This window comes from Dasypus novemcinctus, chromosome 1 (genome assembly GCF_030445035.2).
Source record: "Dasypus novemcinctus isolate mDasNov1 chromosome 1, mDasNov1.1.hap2, whole genome shotgun sequence".
NCBI classification, from domain to species: domain Eukaryota; kingdom Metazoa; phylum Chordata; class Mammalia; order Cingulata; family Dasypodidae; genus Dasypus; species Dasypus novemcinctus.
Genome location: NC_080673.1, coordinates 183,788,790 through 183,809,361, shown reverse-complemented (window position 1 = coordinate 183,809,361; position 20,572 = coordinate 183,788,790). Strand labels below are relative to the sequence as shown.

General features: G+C 46.5%; 1 protein-coding gene and 1 long non-coding RNA gene across 3 annotated transcripts in view; one reads left to right on the top strand and one right to left on the bottom strand.

The window, feature by feature from the left end:
- CCDC149 (coiled-coil domain containing 149) overlaps nucleotides 1-1,657 on the bottom strand; it is a 135,576-nt gene extending 133,919 nt beyond the window's left edge. Inside the window, exon 1 of one of the 2 annotated variants that reach the window (XM_058300274.1) lies at nucleotides 1,461-1,657. In XM_058300274.1, coding sequence (XP_058156257.1) covers nucleotides 1,461-1,508 — 48 coding nt within the window. In that variant the 5' untranslated portion in view covers nucleotides 1,509-1,657. The remainder of the gene's footprint in view (nucleotides 1-1,460) is intronic. The other variant, XM_058300280.1, reaches the window with a different exon arrangement.
- On the top strand, nucleotides 530-18,989 carry LOC139439604 (uncharacterized). Its single transcript, XR_011649545.1, has 3 exons — nucleotides 530-583; nucleotides 4,326-4,424; nucleotides 18,602-18,989. It is a non-coding gene; the product is annotated as an uncharacterized lncRNA (long non-coding RNA).
- Nucleotides 18,990-20,572: the final 1,583 nt, after the last annotated feature.

Sequence of the window (20,572 nt, the reverse complement as noted above, 5' to 3'; positions counted from 1 at the left end):
GAAGCTCCGGGGCTTCTTTGAGGGGAGGGGTTGTCTACTTCGATAGCCACTGCATCACAAGCTCCTAGCAAGAGTTCTGTCTCCCAGTAGGCATTCAATACGTACCCAGTGCCTTTTCAGGACCCAGCCTGGATCGCTAGGTGTAGAAAGAACCACCTCCTGCCTCCTTGACAACTGAGGATGAGCCTTGATGGGCCCAGAGTCAAGTTCCCACAGGAGACCTGTCCCTTGACATAAAGCCTGAGGTTGAGAGGAGGCAGGGAGAGGCTGCAGTACAATTTCTCATAATACTGTACAGTTAAGAGGGATTTCAGCTTCTAGACCAAAGCTAAGCAAACCAAACCAGGACAGCAGCTCTAACACGCAATTCTTCAGAAACGCAAGGCCTTGCACAGACCAGATATTCTCAGACTGACCTGGAGTTTGGAAAACAACGATCGAGAAAGACAGGCCAGAGTTTTCCTTCTAACGCCGGAAAAGGGAAGGGAAAGAACCAACCAAGACACCCCACGTTGCCTTCACAGGAGTTAAGGAAAAGCAGCCCCAAGCTGGCCTTGCGCAAGACCGTGGTGGATGGTTCCAGGTAAGGAAGGGCGGGAGGCAAGGGAGAATCTCACGGAGAAGGTCAGCACGGCCAGTTAACACAGGCAACGGTCGGCACTAAGCGTGGGAAGGCAAGGCACGTATTTACTGATGAGAAGGAGACACGAGCACACGGGTCTGACCTGGAGAGGCCCGGCACCCGCTCCCAAAACAACCAACGCTTAGGGTGAACGGAAGGAGAGGTATAGGAGTCTGAAGGCAAACCCCCGGGGTGTGTTTATGAAAAAAACAGTTGGGGGGACATGGTTTTCTCCGCTTCCACAAGCCCAATCAGCTCTGCACCTGGGATTCACTGCTTCCATAAGTGGCCCGCCACCTTACCCGCACCAGGCGGGCGGGAAGCATGTGTTGATCGAACTGAAAAAGTATGAACGAAGAGCCTAGGCGGCCTGCGAACTCTCCCACCCAAACCACAGGTGCAGGTAAATGCACCTGGCGCGGAGTTACCCGAGGGCCCGGATTTTCCTCCACGGCACCACCTTTGTTCAGCACCAGGCGTCCAATCGCTTGGCTCCAAAACAGTGGTGACCAGGAAGGCAGGTGGGGCACGGCGCCGTCTCCCGGATCCCCCGGCTTCTCCCTCCAATCCAAGGCCACATCCTGCCCGGAGGGGAGGCCCCTCCCCAAAGGATGGCACCAGATGGCGTGGAAGAAAGTGGCGCCCGGGTAGATCCGAAAGTGCGGGAGGAACCGCGCACCTGCTGGGCTGCACCGCGGAAGCGCGCCGCGGCCGCGCGGTGTGTGTCCCCCGTGCGCCCCTTCCCCGCACGGCCGCGCGGGGGGCGCAGGAGGCGCGCGCTCGGGTGTGGCGGTCGCTTGGGCTGGCCCCTGCCGCCCGGCCGGCGCCTCGGCCTCACCTCGCTCACCAGCCCCTGCCAGTCGCTCTCGGTCCGGTCGCCGTTCATGGCCTCCTCCTCCAAGCGCGGGCCGGCTGCATGGACGCCCTCCTCCTCCTCCTCCTCCTCCTCCCGCCGCGCCGCCGCCGCTGCCACCCCGGCCCCGCGCGGCCCCGAGAGGGCCCGGCGCCTCCTGCGGCCGCCCGCGCTGGTAACTCCACGTCAGCCCCGGCAGGAAGGGGAGGAGGGGCCGGGCCGCCCGGGGCCGCCGCCACAGCCCGGCCGCAACCCCGGCCGCACCGGGCCCGCCCCCAGCCCCGCGTCCAGCCCCGCGTCCGCAGCGGCCGCCCGGCGCGGCCCCGGACCCCTGGCCTCCGCCCCCGGCGCCGCGCCGGGCCTGGTCCGGGAGGGCGGCCGGGACCTTCCCCCCCAACCAGGCTCAGAGGACCCCGGGCGAGTCCCCCGATCCAGCCATTCCCTGACCTCTGTCACGACCCCCCACCGCTAGAATGGAAGCTGCACCAGGGCAGGGAGTTGGGCTTTTTTCACTAATGAGCGTTCCATACAGTGCCAAGTGAATATATTACCATATACTTGACATTGTTCATAGAGCGACTTTTTACTTATAGTTCATCTTTTAAAGCATCCGTTGTCATCTTTAATTTTTTAAAAAATGTGAATATTAACACTACTGAATTCTAAACAGGGCCAAACGCTCTGACCCTCATGCTTAGCAAGTGTCCAGACACACTGGCATCAAAGCAAGACTTTCTCCTAAGAGGAAGGACTGAAGGATGATCAGAGGGAATGTGGAGTGGTGTTCTGGTGCCGTCTAAACTCCTCTCGTGCACCACCACCAGTAGTAAGCCTTTCCCACCTGCTGGGGGAGGGGAGCCAGGTAGGATGAGAAGTTGCAAACACTTGTTCATGTCAAGGAAGCATCTCAGCCAACATATATTATTTTTAGCCCCTTGTTGATCCTGGCAACAACATTCTGAGATGGATTTAATCTCCACTTATCCGATGAGAAAACTGAGGCCTGAAAAGTGGAGAAATTGGAGACTCACCTTAGGACTTCTGGATCCAAGAGGCCATCTCCAGCCTCACGGATACCTGGGAGTTGGAAGTACTGAACTCACTTCTCAGCCTTTTCTTTTTTTTTTTTTTGCATTTTTAAATTATTTTTTAATTGTCTTTTTTTTTTTAAAGATTCATAGGTCACAAATAATGTTACATTAAAAAATATAAGAGGTTCCCATATACCCCTCACCCCACCCCACTCCTCCCACATCAACCACTTCTTTCATCAGTGTGGCACATTCCTTGCTTTTAGTGAATACATTTTGGAGCACTGCTGCACCACATGGATTATAGTTTACATTGTAGTTCACACTCTTCCCCAGTCCATTCAGTGGGTTATGGCAGGATATATAATGTCCAGCATCTGCCCCTACAATATCATTTAGGACAACTCCCAAGTCCCCAAAATGCCCCCACATCACATCCCTTCTTCCCTCTCCCTGCCCTCAGCAACTACCATGTGCATCCCTCCTGAAGCTGGGCCCTGGGTTGAAGAGGACGACCTTGCCTGCCAGAGGACGACCGTTCTTCAGTCAAGGGTATACAAATAGTTGTACTCCCCTGCTAGCACCTCCAAACAAGCTCTCAGCCTTTTTTTGTTTTTGGCTTGGGAGACTGATGGCAAACATCAGTGATAATTCCACCTGCCAGGTCCACATCCACACTCCAGCCTTAGCCTGTAACTTCGACTTTGGGCTCAGCCACGTGGCTTGCTCTGGCCAATGCAATGTTTGCAAATGTGTTGCAAAAAGAGGATGGGGAAGCACGCATAAGCTGGGGCCTATCTTTGCTTGCTGCTCACCGCCAGAGGATCAAGCCCAGTTTCACTTGCTGAATGATAGAGGTCCCACATCCCCACAGCCACCCACCACCCGCCTGTGAGCGAAGCCATCAACCGCCAGCTGACCACAGATGCATGAGTGAGCTCCACAGAGGAACTACCCAGCTGAGCACCTGCCTCAATTGCTGACCCACAGAATGACGGGCTAAGATAAACGCTCTTGTTTTAAGCCACTGCCCTTTGCGGTGGTTTGCTATGTATCAACAAGTTAATTGATATAGATGGTATACTGTTAGTGAAAGGCTCAGGTAGCCTATATCCTCCCTGGCAACCCTTAAAAAAGAAACAGACTGGGAAGCGGCTGTGGCTTCATCATTTGGGTTCCCGTCTACGATATGCGAGGCCCTGGGTTCGAGTCCCAGGCCTCCTTGTGAAGGCAGGCTTGCCCGCACGCCACGGAGAGCCCCCAGCCCAGGCATGGCGGAGTGCCCCCGGCCCGCAAGCACCGTGGACAGCCAGCTCAGCAAGGTGATTCAACAAAAAGGGAGACAAGCAAAAAACACAGAAGAGCGCGCAGCAAATGGAGACAGAGCAGACGGCAAGCAAGCCGCAAGGGGGGGAATAAATAAATACAGACACAGAAAAACGCACAGCAAATGGACACGGAGAGCAGACAGCAAGCAAAAAGCAGCCAGGAGGGGGAGGAAGAAAAAAAAGAAACAGCCTGTTAGGTCCTCATTTCAAGAAGATTCTTCAATAGTCTCTGGCAGGCCAGGGGCTGTGAGAGGGAATCAGTCTATCGGCCAGCACATTTATCTCGTGCCTGTTGTATGAAATAGTGTACCCATCCTGGAAAGTTCAAGAACATTGCAGACCATGGTCTCTGCCATGGAGGAGCTTACCAACAAGGACTGGCAAACGAATTCTCTAGGCAACAAGAAAGAAGGGACTAGAAAGCAGCAAAGGCAGGCTCCTGGTCTTCTGATTAAGCCAGGTGATCTAATTCATTCTTTTTTTAATCCAAGGAGGTGGAAAGAAGGTCATCTCAGAGCTGGACATCCAGGGTTAACTCAGCGCCAAGCACTTGTTCCTAGCAGCCTGATGTCTCACGCCTCAAAAGCAAGGTACCGTCTGCCAATATATGGCCCTCTGGCAAACCATCTGGCTTCACTCTGACCCATCAATGAAATAGATTGTAGGAAGGGTGGGCAAAACTTGGTCCATCTGCCCTCCACTGCCCCCTGGTCTGTACCTTGCTTTCAGCTGGCATTCAGGTGGGAAAGCAGTCCGCCCTTTCCAAGGCCCGGCGTTTAGCTGAGGCTTGCAGTACTACTGCCTTTTTGGAGCCCACACTTAGATATTTCAGGCAGCTGCTGGAAGCGAAAGAAAATCTTCATATTAGAGACCATATCTCTTTAGGACAACTGTCTGTGTGACTCCATTTCCCTTATTTGCTTTCATGTCCTGAAGCAATTCAGCCAGTTACTAAAACCCTGAAAAATAAAACTGGGGAGGAAAATCAAAGAGTGGCAAGCCTCTACCCTCCCCAGAAAGGAGAGAAACTTCCAGCTCACTTGAAACGGCATCTCTGGTTGTCTGGGTTTGCCTTAGAGGTTTCATGCCCCAAGTCCCAGCCTGAACCTGCTTAGCTTGTGAGATATGATGAAATCACAAACCACGGCAATGTTGCTGCAAGCGATTCTTTTTTATCTCTTTTCATTTGTGTAGCCTGACATTGAGTAATAATAATAATTAAATGCAGTTTAAGCTTTTAGGCTCCTATACCAGAAGGCCTCTAGATACCTCATCAACAGCAACCCAGGCTGAAAAAAACAAAGCTAATTATGTTGTGGTTAACTTTTTTTCAAAGGAAAAATTAAAATGCTCACCCACTATCTTTACCTCTGATAAAAACAGTACATTAACATTCCATCCAATATCCATTTGCACAGGCCTAATTTAAAACTAGGTGCCCTTGTCTTAAATTTGCCACCCTGGCAGTCAGTATTGGAATGTTAGCTTTAGCCTCTCATTTTACTTCCTCTTAGCTGTCTGAAAAATCATCCCTAGGGGTCCAATTTTTCCATACGTATTCACAGCCCCAGGGCCTGTTTTATTTATTTATTTATATGCACATGGGATGTTCGAAGAAAGTGCTCGGATGCTTTGAGTGGTGCTTGTCACTTCTAAAAGTTTGAGAGGGTTTTAGACATGGAAACTGCAAAACAGCTTAATCTAAGAAATTGAATTCAGGTACCAGATTGGAGGGAAAGAAAAAAAAAATCTCCCGAGATGTTGGGAAAGAAAGGACAACTTGAACTTTCTGTTAGAAATTGAATTCTCTCTTATGGCTTCTCTCCTGACTTGCAAGATGACTTTAGCCACATCCCAGTGGTCCCAGACACATAGGAAAGCCTTAAAGCTTTGGCTACACCCTCTCCAGACAGTCCAAATTCTGGCTGCCCACGCGAAAACGTCAGAGTTCTCATGAAAGGCAAGCAAATCTTCAGGCAAGATTTTCTCTGCTTCGCAGGTGGAGCAATAATCACGGCCACTCCTTCCCTCAGTCGCTTTTCTCCTACCTGAATTAAGAACCTCAGACAGATGCGGCCGGGAAGGAAATGGTCCACGATGGCCATGGTTTATCATGGTTGTTTGTTTTTTTTTCTTTTAAATCAGCTTTATGCTCGCCAAGGCCCACGATTCTTGGACGCGTCAACACAGGGCTATTTTGACAAGTCAGTCAGGAGCCCCCTGGGCCTGGCTGCTAAACGGCTTCCTTGGTGCTTGGGCTCAGGGGACTACAGGTCCCAGAGTGCACTGCAGCCAGGCCTGAGGTCCCTGGGCCGCAATTTTGTGCAAGATAAGCCTCCCTCTTAGTCCCAGGGAGGACCACCTCCATCATTTTCCGCAGCCAGCCAGCACACAGGCCCACGCGGGATCCTGGCCGGATCCGGGACACAGAGCACCCTGCGTCTCCCAGGCCCCTGAGCTCCGCGGCCCACCCCGCCCAGCAGCAAACAATCAGCACCGCGCGGCTCCCCTCTAGCCCCGCCGGCTGCCAATCAGCCCGGGCAGCAGGGGGGCAGAGGGAAGTTCCACTCCCCGCTGACCCGCCGCCGCGGCGCTCCAAGTGCCTGAGCGGGGCTGAGGACGGCCGCGCAGGCCAGGGCCGCGCCATTGCCAGCCCGAGCGGGCGCAGGCCGCTCCGGGTGTGGCCGGCGCGTGATTGGCATTGCGGGGAGGCACGGGGTGGGTGGAGGTGGGGGGCGGGCGGGAGCAAGAGGGGGCAAGGCCTTGGGCTGATAACGGGGGCCGGAGGTGTCAGGAGGAGAGGAGAATGCGCGGCGAAGCGAGCTGGAGTTGGAGTGGAAGGAAAAGAGGCACAGGGGGAGAGGCAGGGCCTGGAGCACCTGATGGGGGGGGGGTGGTGTGGGGTGGCGGAAGAACCGCGGGAGAAGAGCGGACCAACGTTGGGCAGGGCGGGTGGGTGCGCAGAAATCCAGCGGGAGCTTGGGTGGTGGAAGCGGAGCGAGATGGGGCCCGTGGAAAGAGTTAATTAGAAAAAGAGACGTGGGAAAGTCACAGGCTTTCCGATTATTCAAATTTATTGTACTTATTGATAATGTATTTCATTTCTTCTGCGTGGGGGGGATATGATTCAGCACAAATTTGATGTAAATTTATGGAAATGGAAATGCAGAGGAGCTGCAGGCCCCGTGCTGCCGGCGGGTTGGCTGCGTGGCCTTCGGGGAGGCAGAGGTTAGGCTCTCTGGGCTGGGGGAGCTGAAAATAGAAACGCCTGACTTCCGGGCCACCGGCCTCTCCTGCAGGCCAGGAGAGGGACTGACCCTGTCGCTCTAGAAGGCTTATTTTTAAAATAGAAAAGTTTGATGAACGTCTCAGATAGGATCACCTACCTTGGCCTCCTGTCTAATTTCTCTCTTGGCGGGGGGGGGGGGGGGGGGGGGGCAATTTTTATCCAGCAGAGATGCGCAGACTTATTTCAATAGAAAGGGGGGAAAAAAGAAGACAATTAACATTATTTAGGACCTACTGTGTGCGCAGAATCCGTTAATAAAGTGACAGTAATGCTGTTTTTTCCTTCCACGCTATGGAAGAATAATGGGGCCTGGGGAGGGAGGGGAACAAACAAAGCCAACCATTTGATGGAGAGGGTGAGAAGGTGACATTCCATACAAATGGCCAGAGCTGGTAAAATATTTATTGTCCATTAGGCTGTCCTCCAGCGCCCTGGATGTTGCTTTTCATCTTTCCCCTCATACCAGGTCATGGCATTTATCTAATGATGTGCCTCTCCCGGTCCTTAGCAGAGCCTTTCCGGCATGGCTGTGACCTTGACAGCACAGAAAACCCTTTCACAGTTTGGGAGGCCCATCTCTGGACCAGGCCATACTCTTTTCCTTAGATTTCACCGAGACAGGAGATTCAGGACAGCAGGCTACAAAGCCCAGCCGAAGAGTTTTTGCTGTACCTTCATTCCTGTTCACGACAATCTTCGTGACTGGATCCCACCTTGGGCTTTCAAAGTCCAAACAGCTGTGGAGCCCCAAGTTGCTGTGGTTCAACTTTACTTGGTCTTGGGGCAGACATAGAGAAGTTGGTCTGCAGCCCAGAGTCACAGTTGCTGGGCATATTTGGACAACTTTTTCAAAAGGTGGGAGCGATCTGGCCACTTGTATTCCATCCGTGGGGCAGAAATAGTAATTCCCAGGTGGCACCTATTCTAATACTGTTATCTCCTTTGGTCACCAAGGGGCAAGTTTCTCTTTGTTCTGCAAATGAACAGCAGGTGAGCAAGATTCCTAAATAGAGACTGTCAATGAGGATATTTGCAAGCTTTTACATATTCCCTGCTATGGCAGCCAGTAGCTTACCTTTGGGGAAAGAGGGCATATGCCCCTTGTTTGCCCGCATACTAAACATATATGTCCATGTAAGACACAGTGGTTGCCTTTTATTAAGCCCATTTGTTCCCATGAGCCAGAGCGTCTCCTTTAACATACAGGGACATTTATTTACTTAACAAGCATTTACTGAGCTTCTATGCGCTGAGCTAGGCAGTGCGGTGACACCAAGTTAAGACTGTGTCCCCTGCCCTCAAGGCTCTTTAAGTCTAGTATCCGTGTTTCCAAGTAGCTCAACACTGCAGAAAGCTGGAGACAGGTTCCAGAAGTAGGTTCTCCAGCAAGATGTGACACACAGCCAACCTCTTCAGTAATTGAGAACAAACCATGAAAATTAGGTCCATAAGGAAGGCTAAGAGGGCAAGATCAAAGACTACAAAGACAAGGAAAACATGTGGTAGGCAAGTTTACTCACCATGTCCCAGAACATTTGAAAAAGAGGAAATAAGGACCCCTTGCCAAGGTGAAGGAAGTAGTGAGTGGATGAAACCTCTGAAAGGGAGCAGTGGATTTGGAGCAATGAATGTGGACACAGAGGCCCCTTAGCCTCCCTGTATCTTAGAGTCCTCATCTCTACAGTGAGCAGATTGGACTAGATGATTTTCAGGTCTGTGTTGCTATGAAATTAAAGGAGAAGTTTACGTTTGTGTGGGACCCTCTTACAAAATGATGGTGAAGGTAGAAATATCAGGCAAGAAAGATTATGGTTCCAGAGCCCATTAGGAGTGGGAGACCTCTTGGAGATGTCAACCCCTTATTGTACAAAAGAAGAAACCCAATCCCAGAGTGATAAAGCCGTCTGCTGGAGGTCACAGAACTTCTTACAGACAGAGCTGTGGCTGGAGCCTAGAGTTCTGTTTCCCACACCCTTGCTCTCTCACATGGTGGTAGATGACGTGGCAGCAGATGTTCATGAGGAGCAGCATTCTGGTTAAGGATCACTTAAGCCAAACCATGACCTAAGAGAGTCCCTAAAGCAGTGCTCGAATGAGAAATGTCTTAAGCACATCCAGTAGGGAAAGGAAGGCAGAACCAGCTCCCCCCAACAACAAAGACCAAAACTCTGGAAGACCCTCCATTTCCTTTCATTCTGAAAGGCTGGGAAGGAAAAGAAAAGTTTTTAACTCTGCTAAAAATAAACTCCCTGAGGGCACGGGTTGTGGCATATTCATTTCTGTATCCCCAGCGTCGAGTGCAGCTCCTGGCCCAAAGTAGGTGCTTAATAATTGTTTGTTGAACTCAAATACCATTATTCTCAATAATAATCTAAAACCATTTATTGAGCACTTACCGTGTGCCAGGTACTTGGCTAAGCACTCAGCATGTGTTACCTCATTTCATCATCACAAAATTATCCCAGCAAGTAATCAGCAAGTAAATGCCAGGTTGGTCCTTCTGGATGTTGAAATATTAAAATACTTCATACAGTTAATACCAGCTGCCCTGTATCATTTGAATTAATCCCTTATCCTCATACCTCTCCCCCATCAAATGCCCAAGACCAAAGACGACCCAGATGAGCACTGCCAGGGTATGACCCTCTGACCTGACCATAGCTCCTATCCCCATGTGTTGCTGGCCAGAATTGGCCAATTCCTAAAGCGGTAAATAGACCCTCCCTCAGGTAAATGCTCTGTGTCCTCTAGCTTTCCAAGACTGGAATGGGTCTCTAAGAATTTGTGCTCCTGGTGTCTCCCTCTTGTGGCCATAGCTGGGACTGCAGCTTCTGCCATAGACAATATGCCTGTGGAATATTTTTAATCACTCTTGATTATCCCCACTAGAAGAAAAGGAAGATGAGGTTTTTAGATCATTTTAAATGACTTTACCAAAGTTATTTAAGTAAGGGGTGGATACAAAACTAAACTCAAGTCTACCTGTCTCCAAAATCCATGAACCCCACTAATGCGCTGTGTTCTTTTCCTTCTGTGAAACTTCATTTCATCTCTGTTTAGCAAAGTTAGTTGGGAATTTATCTGGATAAATTATCTGGATACATTTCACATTGCATACCTCCACTTTCTCCTCCAAGAATGCTCGGTCATCCGCAAGTGTCCCTTTACCCTTGCTTCAGTCAGAAGTGGCTTTAAATTGGCGCTGACTCAGCAACATTTGTCCTTCCCAATGCAATCATATCTTTCTCTTGTGCCTACCCATTTTGGTATCCAGTTGAAGGCTGTGATGTGGGCAGTTTTGATTCATTTTTATTCTATTTCTTCCTTCTTCAATGTCCTTAAGTTTGTTGCGGTTTCTACAATCACTGGCCAATATGAGTTCAGCTCTTATCTCATCAGCAGTTCAATGGACTGCAGTTTTAGAGAGCCTGAAACTACTATTCACATATGATAACTCCCCTTTTAGTTGGAAGTAGATCCAACAAAGGGCTTCACCAGTGAGTGAGATAGGAAGGCATTGCCTTCAGAACTTTTTTTATCACTGGTAGCTTCTGCTATATTCTGAGTATGTGATAGTCCAGTTTCCTGCACACTCCTCTGGAAACGACAGTAACCTTGGTCTCAGATGCAGTGTCCTCGGACTTGGAAACTCATTGGACCAAAAATGTCTACAACTTATTTTTCCCCTTAGATTTTCTTTTTTTATTGATTTTCCATTTTTAGCACAAGATTGATCACCAGCAAAATACCAATTTACATACAGATTCTGCTAAGCTCAGCATCCCACATCCTTTGGACTTTTTCATCCATAAACCAATTTTTTAAAGAGAGAGATTCTATTATCAGAAGTGTCCCTGATGACACTCAAGATAGCCTAAAGGAAACAAACTCAGAAGGGCCACAGCCTGGTGGGGTGAGCTCAGCTGACTCATGAGCAAAATAACCAGGAAGCCAAGGTCACCGCTTGATACTCAAATGGGCAGGTTAATATTCTACTTAATTCAATGGCCACAAGTGTAAACTGAAAACCTTAGCCAACGATCTTACACGTTCATTCAGTAACATTCAACAAGTACTTTTCGAGAGCCTACTGTGTGCCAGGTACTGTTTAGGCACTGGGAGCAGAGCAGGAAACAAGGAGGATGTGGACCTTGACCTCAGGATGTTCACACTATAGTGAGGAAGCAGCCATCAAACAATTATGCAAATAACTATTTAATTACCAGGGTGATAAGTGCTGTGCAGGAAAAATACAGGCAGGCTTGCTATGAGAGCATATAATAAGGACTCTAAGTGTCATTTAAAGCAGGACCTAAAGGATTTGTGAGAGTTAGCTAAGCAGGAGGATGGGCTGATATGGAGTGTCACTGAGGCTGAGACAAAAGGAAAGTGGTCTTTATTCATTCAGAAAATATAATGAAGGATAGTGTAACCAGAACACATAAAATAGGAAATAGACAGGAGACAGGGCTGGAGAGAGGAGCAGAGCCTTTGCCATTTTAAGGAAGTTGAAATTTATCACATGTGCATTGGAAGTCTTTCAAGAGTATATTAGTTAGGATTAAATGTAAACTGTGGTTTACCAAAAAGCCTCAAGTACACAATGGCTTGAATAAGAAAGAATTTAATTTCTACCTCACGTAACACATGGGCAGGGCATCTTGTTATTCAGAGTCCTAGGGTCCTTACATATTATGGTCCCTTCTTCACCTCAAATGCACATTTGAAGCTTAGTATGTTTCAGCTCATAGAAAGGCAAAGAAGTCCAGGGTTGTATTAGTCAGCCAAAGGGATGCTGATACAAAATACTAGAATTGGTTGGTTTTTATAAAGGGTATTTATTTGGGGTAGGAGCTTACAGACACCAGGTCATGAAGCATAAGTTACTTCCCTCATCAAAGTCTATTTGGAGCAAGATGGATGCCAACATCTGCAAGGGTTCAGGCTTCCTGGGTTCCTATGTTCCTGAGGCTTGCTTTTCTCTGGCTTCAAGGTTGCTTCCTTCCTAGTGCTGGCTTCTCTTTCCTCTGTGTGCTGACTTCCCAGGGCTCCAGCTTAAGTCTTTAGCATCAAACTCCAACATCAAAACTCCAACATTAGGGAAGCAGATTTGGCCCAATGGATAGGGCATGCGCCTACCACATGGAAGGTCCAAGGTTCAAACCCAGGGCCTCCTGCCCTGTGTGATGAGCTGGCCCACGCACAGTGCTGATGCGTGCAAGGAGCGCCATGCCACGCAAGGGTGTCTTTGCATAGAGGAGCCCCCCACACAAGGAGTGTGCCCTGTAAGGAGAGCTGCCCAGCGTGCAAAAAGTGCAGCGTGCCCAGGAATGGCACCACACACATGGAGAGCTAACGCAGCAAGACGATGAAACAAAACAAGATGCAGATTCCAGGTGCTGCTGACAAGAATACAAGCGGACACAGAAGAACACACAGTGAATGGACACAGAGAGCAGACAATTGGGGGAGCAGTGGGGAAGGGGAGAGAAATAAATAAAAAAATAATCTTTAAAAAAAAACAAACTCCAACATCAGACAACCCTCAACTTTATTCTTTGCCATGCCTTTTATCTGTGAGTCCCCACCCCTTGGTGGGTAGGGACTCAATGCCCTAATCATAACTCAATCTTGCCCAGGTACAGATCAGATTACAAACATAATCCAATATTTCTTTTTGGAATTCATCAATAATACCAAACTGCTACAAGGGTAAACAATTTTCTTTTGGGAAGTGAGAGGGACGTGCTATATGTCACTTGCACTCATGTTCCATTAGTGAGATATTAGTCATATGACCACACCCGACTGCAAAGGAGACTGGGAAATGTACTCTCTGCCTGATGGTCATGTACCCAGAAAACAGAAAACACCTTTGGAGTGGGGAGGAGCAGCCAGCAGTCTGATCCAATGACTTGTAAGCTGTAATGTGACAGCATCCGATTTTCAAAGGGACCTTGACAGTCACTTAGAATGAACTATCTTACAAATGTGAAAACAAAATGAGGTACAGGGCTGCAATGACAATTGCTGCATAACAGACCATCCCAAACTCAGTGACATAAAACATTTTATTATGTTCACAGATTCTATGTTCAGGAATTCCAGGAAAGTACAGTAGAGAATGCTTGCTCTATTCCATGATGCATGGATTGTCAACAGGAAAGATTTAAAGGGGGAGGGGGGGTGATTCAGTGGCTGGAAGCTGGAATTATAAGAAGGCTTGTTCTATCACACCTTGTCTGGGAGGATTCAAAGACTAGGACTGTTAACTACAGAGAGGACTACACGTGGCCTCTCTGAAGATTTCCTTCCTCACAGCATGGCAGCCACAGATTAGCGAATTTCTGACATAGTGCCTTTGGATTGGAAACATGACTATTCTAGCTAGGGAGGTAGAAACTATATTGCTTTTTATGATCTAGCCTCAGAAGTCTTTCAGCATCATTTCTACCACATCTTATTGGTGACAAGTGTGTGAAAAACTTGTTCACTCTTGATGGGAAGAGTGTCAAGTTTACATTATAGAGGAGCCAGGAAGATAAGAGAATTTGCTGCAGTTATCTTTGGAAAATACAATCTGCCACAGTCAGTCCACCCTCTGGTCACAGTACCTGCCCCATATACAAAATGCAATCCCCTCTCTCCTAAAACACCAGAGTCTCATCCTATTCCTGCATCAGTTTGAAGTCAGGATCTCATTGTCCAAGTGTGGATGTGGTTTCTTAGGTGCAGGTTTTTTAGTCCAACTCTTTTAAATACATTCCTCTTGATCTGTAACCTGTGCCTTAAAGAGATGAGTTATATGTCCCATATACAAACAGCATTCACTGGTAGGAAAGGCAAGCATAACTACTATAGATGCACCTGTTCTAAAAGGGAAAACAGAAGACCATGAGTGATCATTGGTCCATGACAATACTGAAATATGGGCATATCTTGCCGGTTCCTTGATTAGGATTCAGTCATACCGTCTGGGAGTTTTTCTTGGTGGTTCTTGGTTCTGTTCTCAGAATTATCCTTTCTTTTCCATAAGAAATAGCCTGTGTTGCAACTGAGTAAGTTCGTCAGTTCCAAAAAGCCTCTTGCATTTTATATTCTCTCTTTTCCTTGAAGTCAAAGCTAAGATAATTCCTTTTAAAGTTTTTGTTTTTACTATGTATCAATTTATAACCCCCTCTCTTAGACAAAAAACATGCTCACAAATCTCTTTGAGTCAGAACCTTCTTTTCCTGGGCACTCAGTGCAGCTATTATGGGACAATACCTTTACGATTCATAGAAGCTTTCTAGTTTAATGAAGAGAATCTGTAATGTACACCCTAAAGGTCCACAGAAGATCCTTTATCTGCCTGAAGATATCTATGATGCTATATTTTAGATCTTTCTGAGGGCTAAACAAAGGATCTTACAGCCCCGTCCTGAATTTGATCTTGGTCCAGAAACTACTTTTTAATTTGGCAACCTTTACCTGGTTGAAAGACTTCTGTGACTTTTACATATTCTCCAAGTTATGCTTGAAACTGAATATTTTGCTTTTTAGTTTATCTACCTCCTCAATCACCTTATCACCAACTAGAAGAAGTCAGGCAGCATCCTTCAGTACTTGGCCTGGAAGTCTCCTTAGCTACATCAAGTTTAATAGGCATGTTTTCTATTCTATACTTTATCACAGGAATTAGTCTTGTTGAACTTTCTTCCACTTACCTTAAAAGGATCTCCTTTTCCTTGGCTTCTGATAATCTGTACCTCAGTTTTCTTAAATCCCCCATCAATACCCTCCTTGGGGATCTTCCAGCTTGTCCTAACAGCCCCCGCAAGAGCTTCCACTACATGCCACTGGGTCCCACAACTAATGCCACATGTTTTAGTTTTTTGTTACCATAGTCCATCCACTAAAAATTTCTATTCCTGCTAAACTTAGTAGCATAAAATAATGACCATTTTCTTTTCATAGGTTCTGTGGTCAGGCATTCAGAAAGGTCATAGTGGGAATAACTTCTTTTCCCTGGTCCCGGACAGCTGGAAATCCTTGAAGATTGAGAGTAACTCCGTGATTGGGAGTTTAGGTTATCTGAGGGCTTCTTCAAGTGGACATTTGGGCTGAAAAAACTTGAAGGCTAGGGCTGCTGACTGGAATGCCTACACGAGGCCATGCCGTGTGGCTTAGCTTCCTCACAGCATGGTGGCCTCAAGGTGGTTGAACTTCTAACATGGCAGCAGGGTTCAAAGTGGGAGCGTTCCAGTGAACAAGGCAGAAGCTGCATTGTCTCTTATAACCGAGCTCCAGAAGTCACGCATGGCCACTTCCACAGCATTCCAATGGTTATGAGCAAGTTGCAGCCCCCTTTGGATTTGAGAGGAGTGGACATAGACTCCTCCTCTCAAAGGGAAAGTGTCAAGGTCACATTGTAAAGGAGTTGTGAGATGGGAGATATTTTTGAAGCCATCTTAAAAAAATACAATCTGCCACATCTAAGAAGGTCATTACTGACAAAGCAAAACAGAAGCTCAGGTGTTTTCATGCCCAGACTCCTATTCTTTCTCTATACCATGCTGATGATTCAATAGCATCATTTGTATGAATGAAGGACCTTATGCTATTAAAGAGAAAAGTTGAAACATAAGGCAAGGAGCCAAATTCCATCTCAATTGAACATTCTTTATATTACAAATGCAGCATAAATATGTTTTCCACAGCTCTTGCGGAGCAAACAGCTGCATTTATTTGCGTCCAAAAACATGGAAAAATTCCAAACTATAAGCAAAGGAAAGGAACTTGAGAAAACTACTCAAACTTCTATAAGTGTAAATCTTCATAAAAGTAGTTGTATGGTTGATTAAAGCAGGTGCTGAAACCTTCCGCTAGACTGAAGTGTTCCACTTACAAACAACCCCCTTCCCATATAATGATGTCATTCTCTAGAAACAGCTTCTATATTTGGCCAAGCAGTCAAATGCCTATTAAGCTTCCTTATGCTAACTTGATCCATCCTCCCATTCCAACATACATGCATTCAAGTGCTCTCTCTCTTCCTCTTTTTCTCTCTCTCTCCCTTGTAAGCACACACACATACACACACACAGTCACACATATGCACACTCTCACAGTCATACACACACTTTTATGTATCACTCTGGAGTCCTTTAAATTTCTTTAGATCCCTTGAATGAGAGGTATATGTTCTAACGTTGAGCTTAGAAAAAAGTTAGAGCATCCACACCCACGCACATCCATGTAATCTATTCTACTCTAAGGGACTCCTTCCTTTTGCACCATGAACAAAGCTATAGTCTGCAAGAAGGATGGGACCAAAGAACCCTTATAAAATTGCTCACCCCTGTTCTCCCTTCTATCATATTCTATCTCTGGTCTGGGAATCTGAAAATGTCAGGCAATGCATTGTTCCCTACGATTTAGTGTTAGCAAGAGAGTTCTTTGAAAGGATTCTATTACATCTTTATGTCTTTGTACATAAACTAGGTCTTCCCTAAAACTCAATTCCTGTTTGATTTGCAGTGAAAATTCCTAAAGTTGTGTTAAGAATTTTAAGAGACAAGGAAGGGAAACATCCTGGAGTGCTAAGTGTGTACAAAGCAACACACTAGATACTTTTCTAGAGATATTTGCACAAGATCCTGGTGGCATAAAAGAGGTCAAGATCAGTACTGTGTGGATGGAGCAGGAACCCAGGAAGGAGGAGCTCGTGGAGGGGAAGATAAGAGGAGGGGAGAATTGGAAGAGGGCTGTTTTAGATTCTGAGGCTGCTTGAGTAAATACCATGAAATGGATGGGGTTAAAAAGTGGGAATTTATTGGCTCACAATTTTGAGACCAGGAAATTGTCCAAATTAAGGCATCATCAAGCCAATGCTTTCTGCCTGAACACTGTGGCATTCTAGGACTGGCTGCCAATGACCCTTGGTTTCTCTGTCACATGAGAAGGCACATGGAGGTGTCTCATGGTCTCTTCCTTCTTTCCATTTCAGCTTCTTGCTTCCTGTGGTTTTTTCCCTGTGTGTCTGAATTTCATTCCACTTGTAAAGGACTCTAGAAACAGGGTTTAAGACCCATCCTGATTGAGATGGTTGCACCACAACTGAAGTAGCCTCTTCAAAAGGTCCTGCTTACAATGGGTTCACACCTACAGGAAGGATTAAATTTAAGAACATGATTTTCTGAGCTATATCCAGCTTCAAACCACCACACTCCACCCTCTGGACCCCCAAAGACATGTTCTTTCTATGTGCAAAATACTTTCATTCCATCACAATATCCCAAAAGCCTTAAGTCATTTCAGAAATAATACTTAGTTCAAAGTCTCATCAAAATCGGTTTTGGTTGTGGTCTGTCCTGGGACACAATGCCCCTCCTTTTGTGGATCTGTGAAACTTAGAGAACAGGTTATCTATTTCAAATATACACTGCAGGGACAAGCATAGGATAAATATTTGCATTCCAGAAGGGAGAAATTGAAAGGAGAATGGGTCACAGGTACCAAACAATAGCATAACCCAGCCAAGCATACTCCAATAGATCTCAAGGTCTGAGAGTCATCTATAGAGTGATGTTTTGTCCTCCAGGCCTGATGAAACAGCAGCACTTGCCTAGTGGTTATGCTCTCCCCAAATACTGGGGTGAAGGCTCCACCCTCTCCAAGCACTAGGGCAGATTCATCCTCTCCACGCACACTGTCTTGGCCTGGGAAGTTTCTTTAATCCAGACCTCAGCTTGGAAAACTCCTCCGCTAAATAGCCAAATTCATCGCTTTCAAGTTCTGTCTTCCATCTGACATCAGGACTCGATTTTGCCAAGATGTCTGCCACTTTAAAGCAAGGAGCACCTTTCCCCCAGTTTCTAACAACACACTCATCATTTCCATCTAGGGGCTCATTGGAGATACCTTTAGCTCCATATTTCTACCAACAGTCTCTTCAAAGCAATCTAGGGTTTTTCTTGCAAGTATCTCACAATTCTTCCAACTTTTATCCATTACCAAGTTCCAAAACTATTTTCCCTTTTTTCCTTTTATTTATTTATTTATGTTTGGTATTTACAATGGCAGCACCCCACTCTCCTGGTACCAAAGTCTGTTTTAGTTTCTAGGTTTCCCAAGCAAATACCATGCAATGATTCAAATTAAACAAGAATTTAAATGGCTCACAGTTTTGAGGCCAGGCAAACATCCAAATCAAGGCATCATGAATTGCCATTTTTCTTTAGGCTGCTCCTGTTGGTTTTCTCACAAAAGCGAACTGTTTCTTCAGGTCAGTATATCCATTGATAATTGAAAGCAAAGTGTAGATGAGAATGCTATGTGTCTAAAGACAGACAGAAGTGGGCATATCCTGGTCCACCTTACTCATTATGTGACCTGTCTAGCCACCATAGACATTTAAGTTTTCAATTCATTTTGTAGGAAATATTTAAGTTCTATTTATGATTGTATCAGTTCAAAAGTTAATTTTTTTTTTTTAAGGAAAGGATGGTGGGACATGGATGTGGCTGAAGCGATTGGGCTCCCGTCTACCATAAGGGAGGGCCAGGTTCAATGTCCAGGGCCTCCTGGTGAAGGCAAGCTGGCCTGTGCAGTGAGCTGGCCCAAGTGGAGAGCTGGCCCACATGGAGCACTGGCCCACGTGGAGGGCTGATGCAGCAAGATGACACAACAAAAAGAGAAACGGAGGAGAGACAATACGAGACGCAGCAGACCAGGGAGCTGAGGTGGTACAAGCAATTGAGCACCTCTCTCCCACTTTGGAAGTTCTCAGGATCTGTTCCCATTGCTGCCTAAAGAGGATACAAGCAGACACAGAACACACAGCGAATGGACACAGAAAGCAGAGAGTGCAAACAGCAAGGGAGGAGGGGAGAAATAAATAAAATTTTTAAAAATAAAGGCACTTTCTTTTCCAAATGGTTGTTCTCTCCTTGTAAATATATTTAAAAGATATTATGAGACTATCAGGGTGCTTACATAGTTAATATATTCTCACAAAACCTGTGGCATCACTGGCTGGCTGCTAGTGATCCTTGGCTCTTTTTCACATGGCAAGGTGCATGGAGATGCCTCTTGGTCTCTTCCTTCTCTTGTGCATTCTGTTTCAGCTTCTTGCTTCTCTGTGTGCCTGAATTTCATCCAGTAATAAGATTATGTCCCATCCTGATTGAGGTGGCTCATACCTTAACTGAAGTAGCTTCGTCAAAAGGGCCTACGTACAGTGGGTCCACATCTACAGGAATGGACTAGATTTCAGAACATGTTTTTCTGGGGTATGTATAGCTTCAAACCACTGTAGGTGCACAAGCTGGTTTTGAAAGATGCTTATGAATTCCAACGGAGGGAATGGTGTGTGGAAATGAAGGACACAGCGTAATTTATTTCTCTCGCTTCCCTAATGACCTTGTTGACCACTTAACACTGCCAGTATGAAAACCAGACCATTCCTGGGTGATCAAGATCTCTCGCCTCAGCTGTTCCTATTCTTATTCTTGCTTTCACTGCTCCAACCACACTGGCCAGGCTCAGGCCTTGGTTATTATTTGCTCCCTCTGCCTTAAATGTTCTATACTCAGATAGTCATCTCAGTGGCTCCTTCAACTTCTTCAAATCTTGGCTCAATCTCCACTATCTCCATGAAGCCTTCTGTGACCACCTATTTCAAAACCGCCGGTCCTCTGTATTTCTCTTCACCACTTCGTTTTTCTCCATAGAATTATTACTTTCTAACATTTAACATCATTCTTATTTATTTTGTATAATGTCTGCCTCCTCCACTAGAGTATGCCCCATGAGGGCAGATATTTTTGTCTATTTGTCCGCTGCTGTATCTTCAGTGCTTAGAAACATGTGGCACATGACATCTCAATAATTATTTATTAAGTGAATGAATAAAAGGTAGTTTCTTGGGTGACTAGAATCCTTTGACCTTTGTATTAGCTTCCCACTGCTGCTATAAAAATTACCACAAACTTGGTGGCTTAACACAACACACATTTATTCTCTTGCCATTTGAGAAGTCAAAAGTCATTTTCTCCAGGCTAAAGTCAAGATGTCAGCAAGGCCTTATTACCTCTAAAGTTTCTTGGGGGAGAAACTTGCCTTTTCTGGCTTCTAGAGCTGCTTTCCTGGCATCCCTTGAATGGTACCTTCCTCCATCTTTAAAACCAGCAGTGTAACATGTTCAAATCTCTCGTTGCTTCCATCATGACATCACATTCTTTCTTTTCTGTCTGTAATTGTCCTCTGCCTCCCTCTTATAAGGATGCTAGTGATTGGATTTAGGTCCACTGGGATACTCTAGGATATCTCCCCATCTCAAGATCCTTAACTTAATAGCATCTGGAAAGTTTTTGCCATACAAAGTAATAGTCTTAGGTTCTAGATATTAGGATGTGGACCTTTTGGGGGCAGGAGAAGACTCTGCAGCCTACCACAACCTGAGTCTGT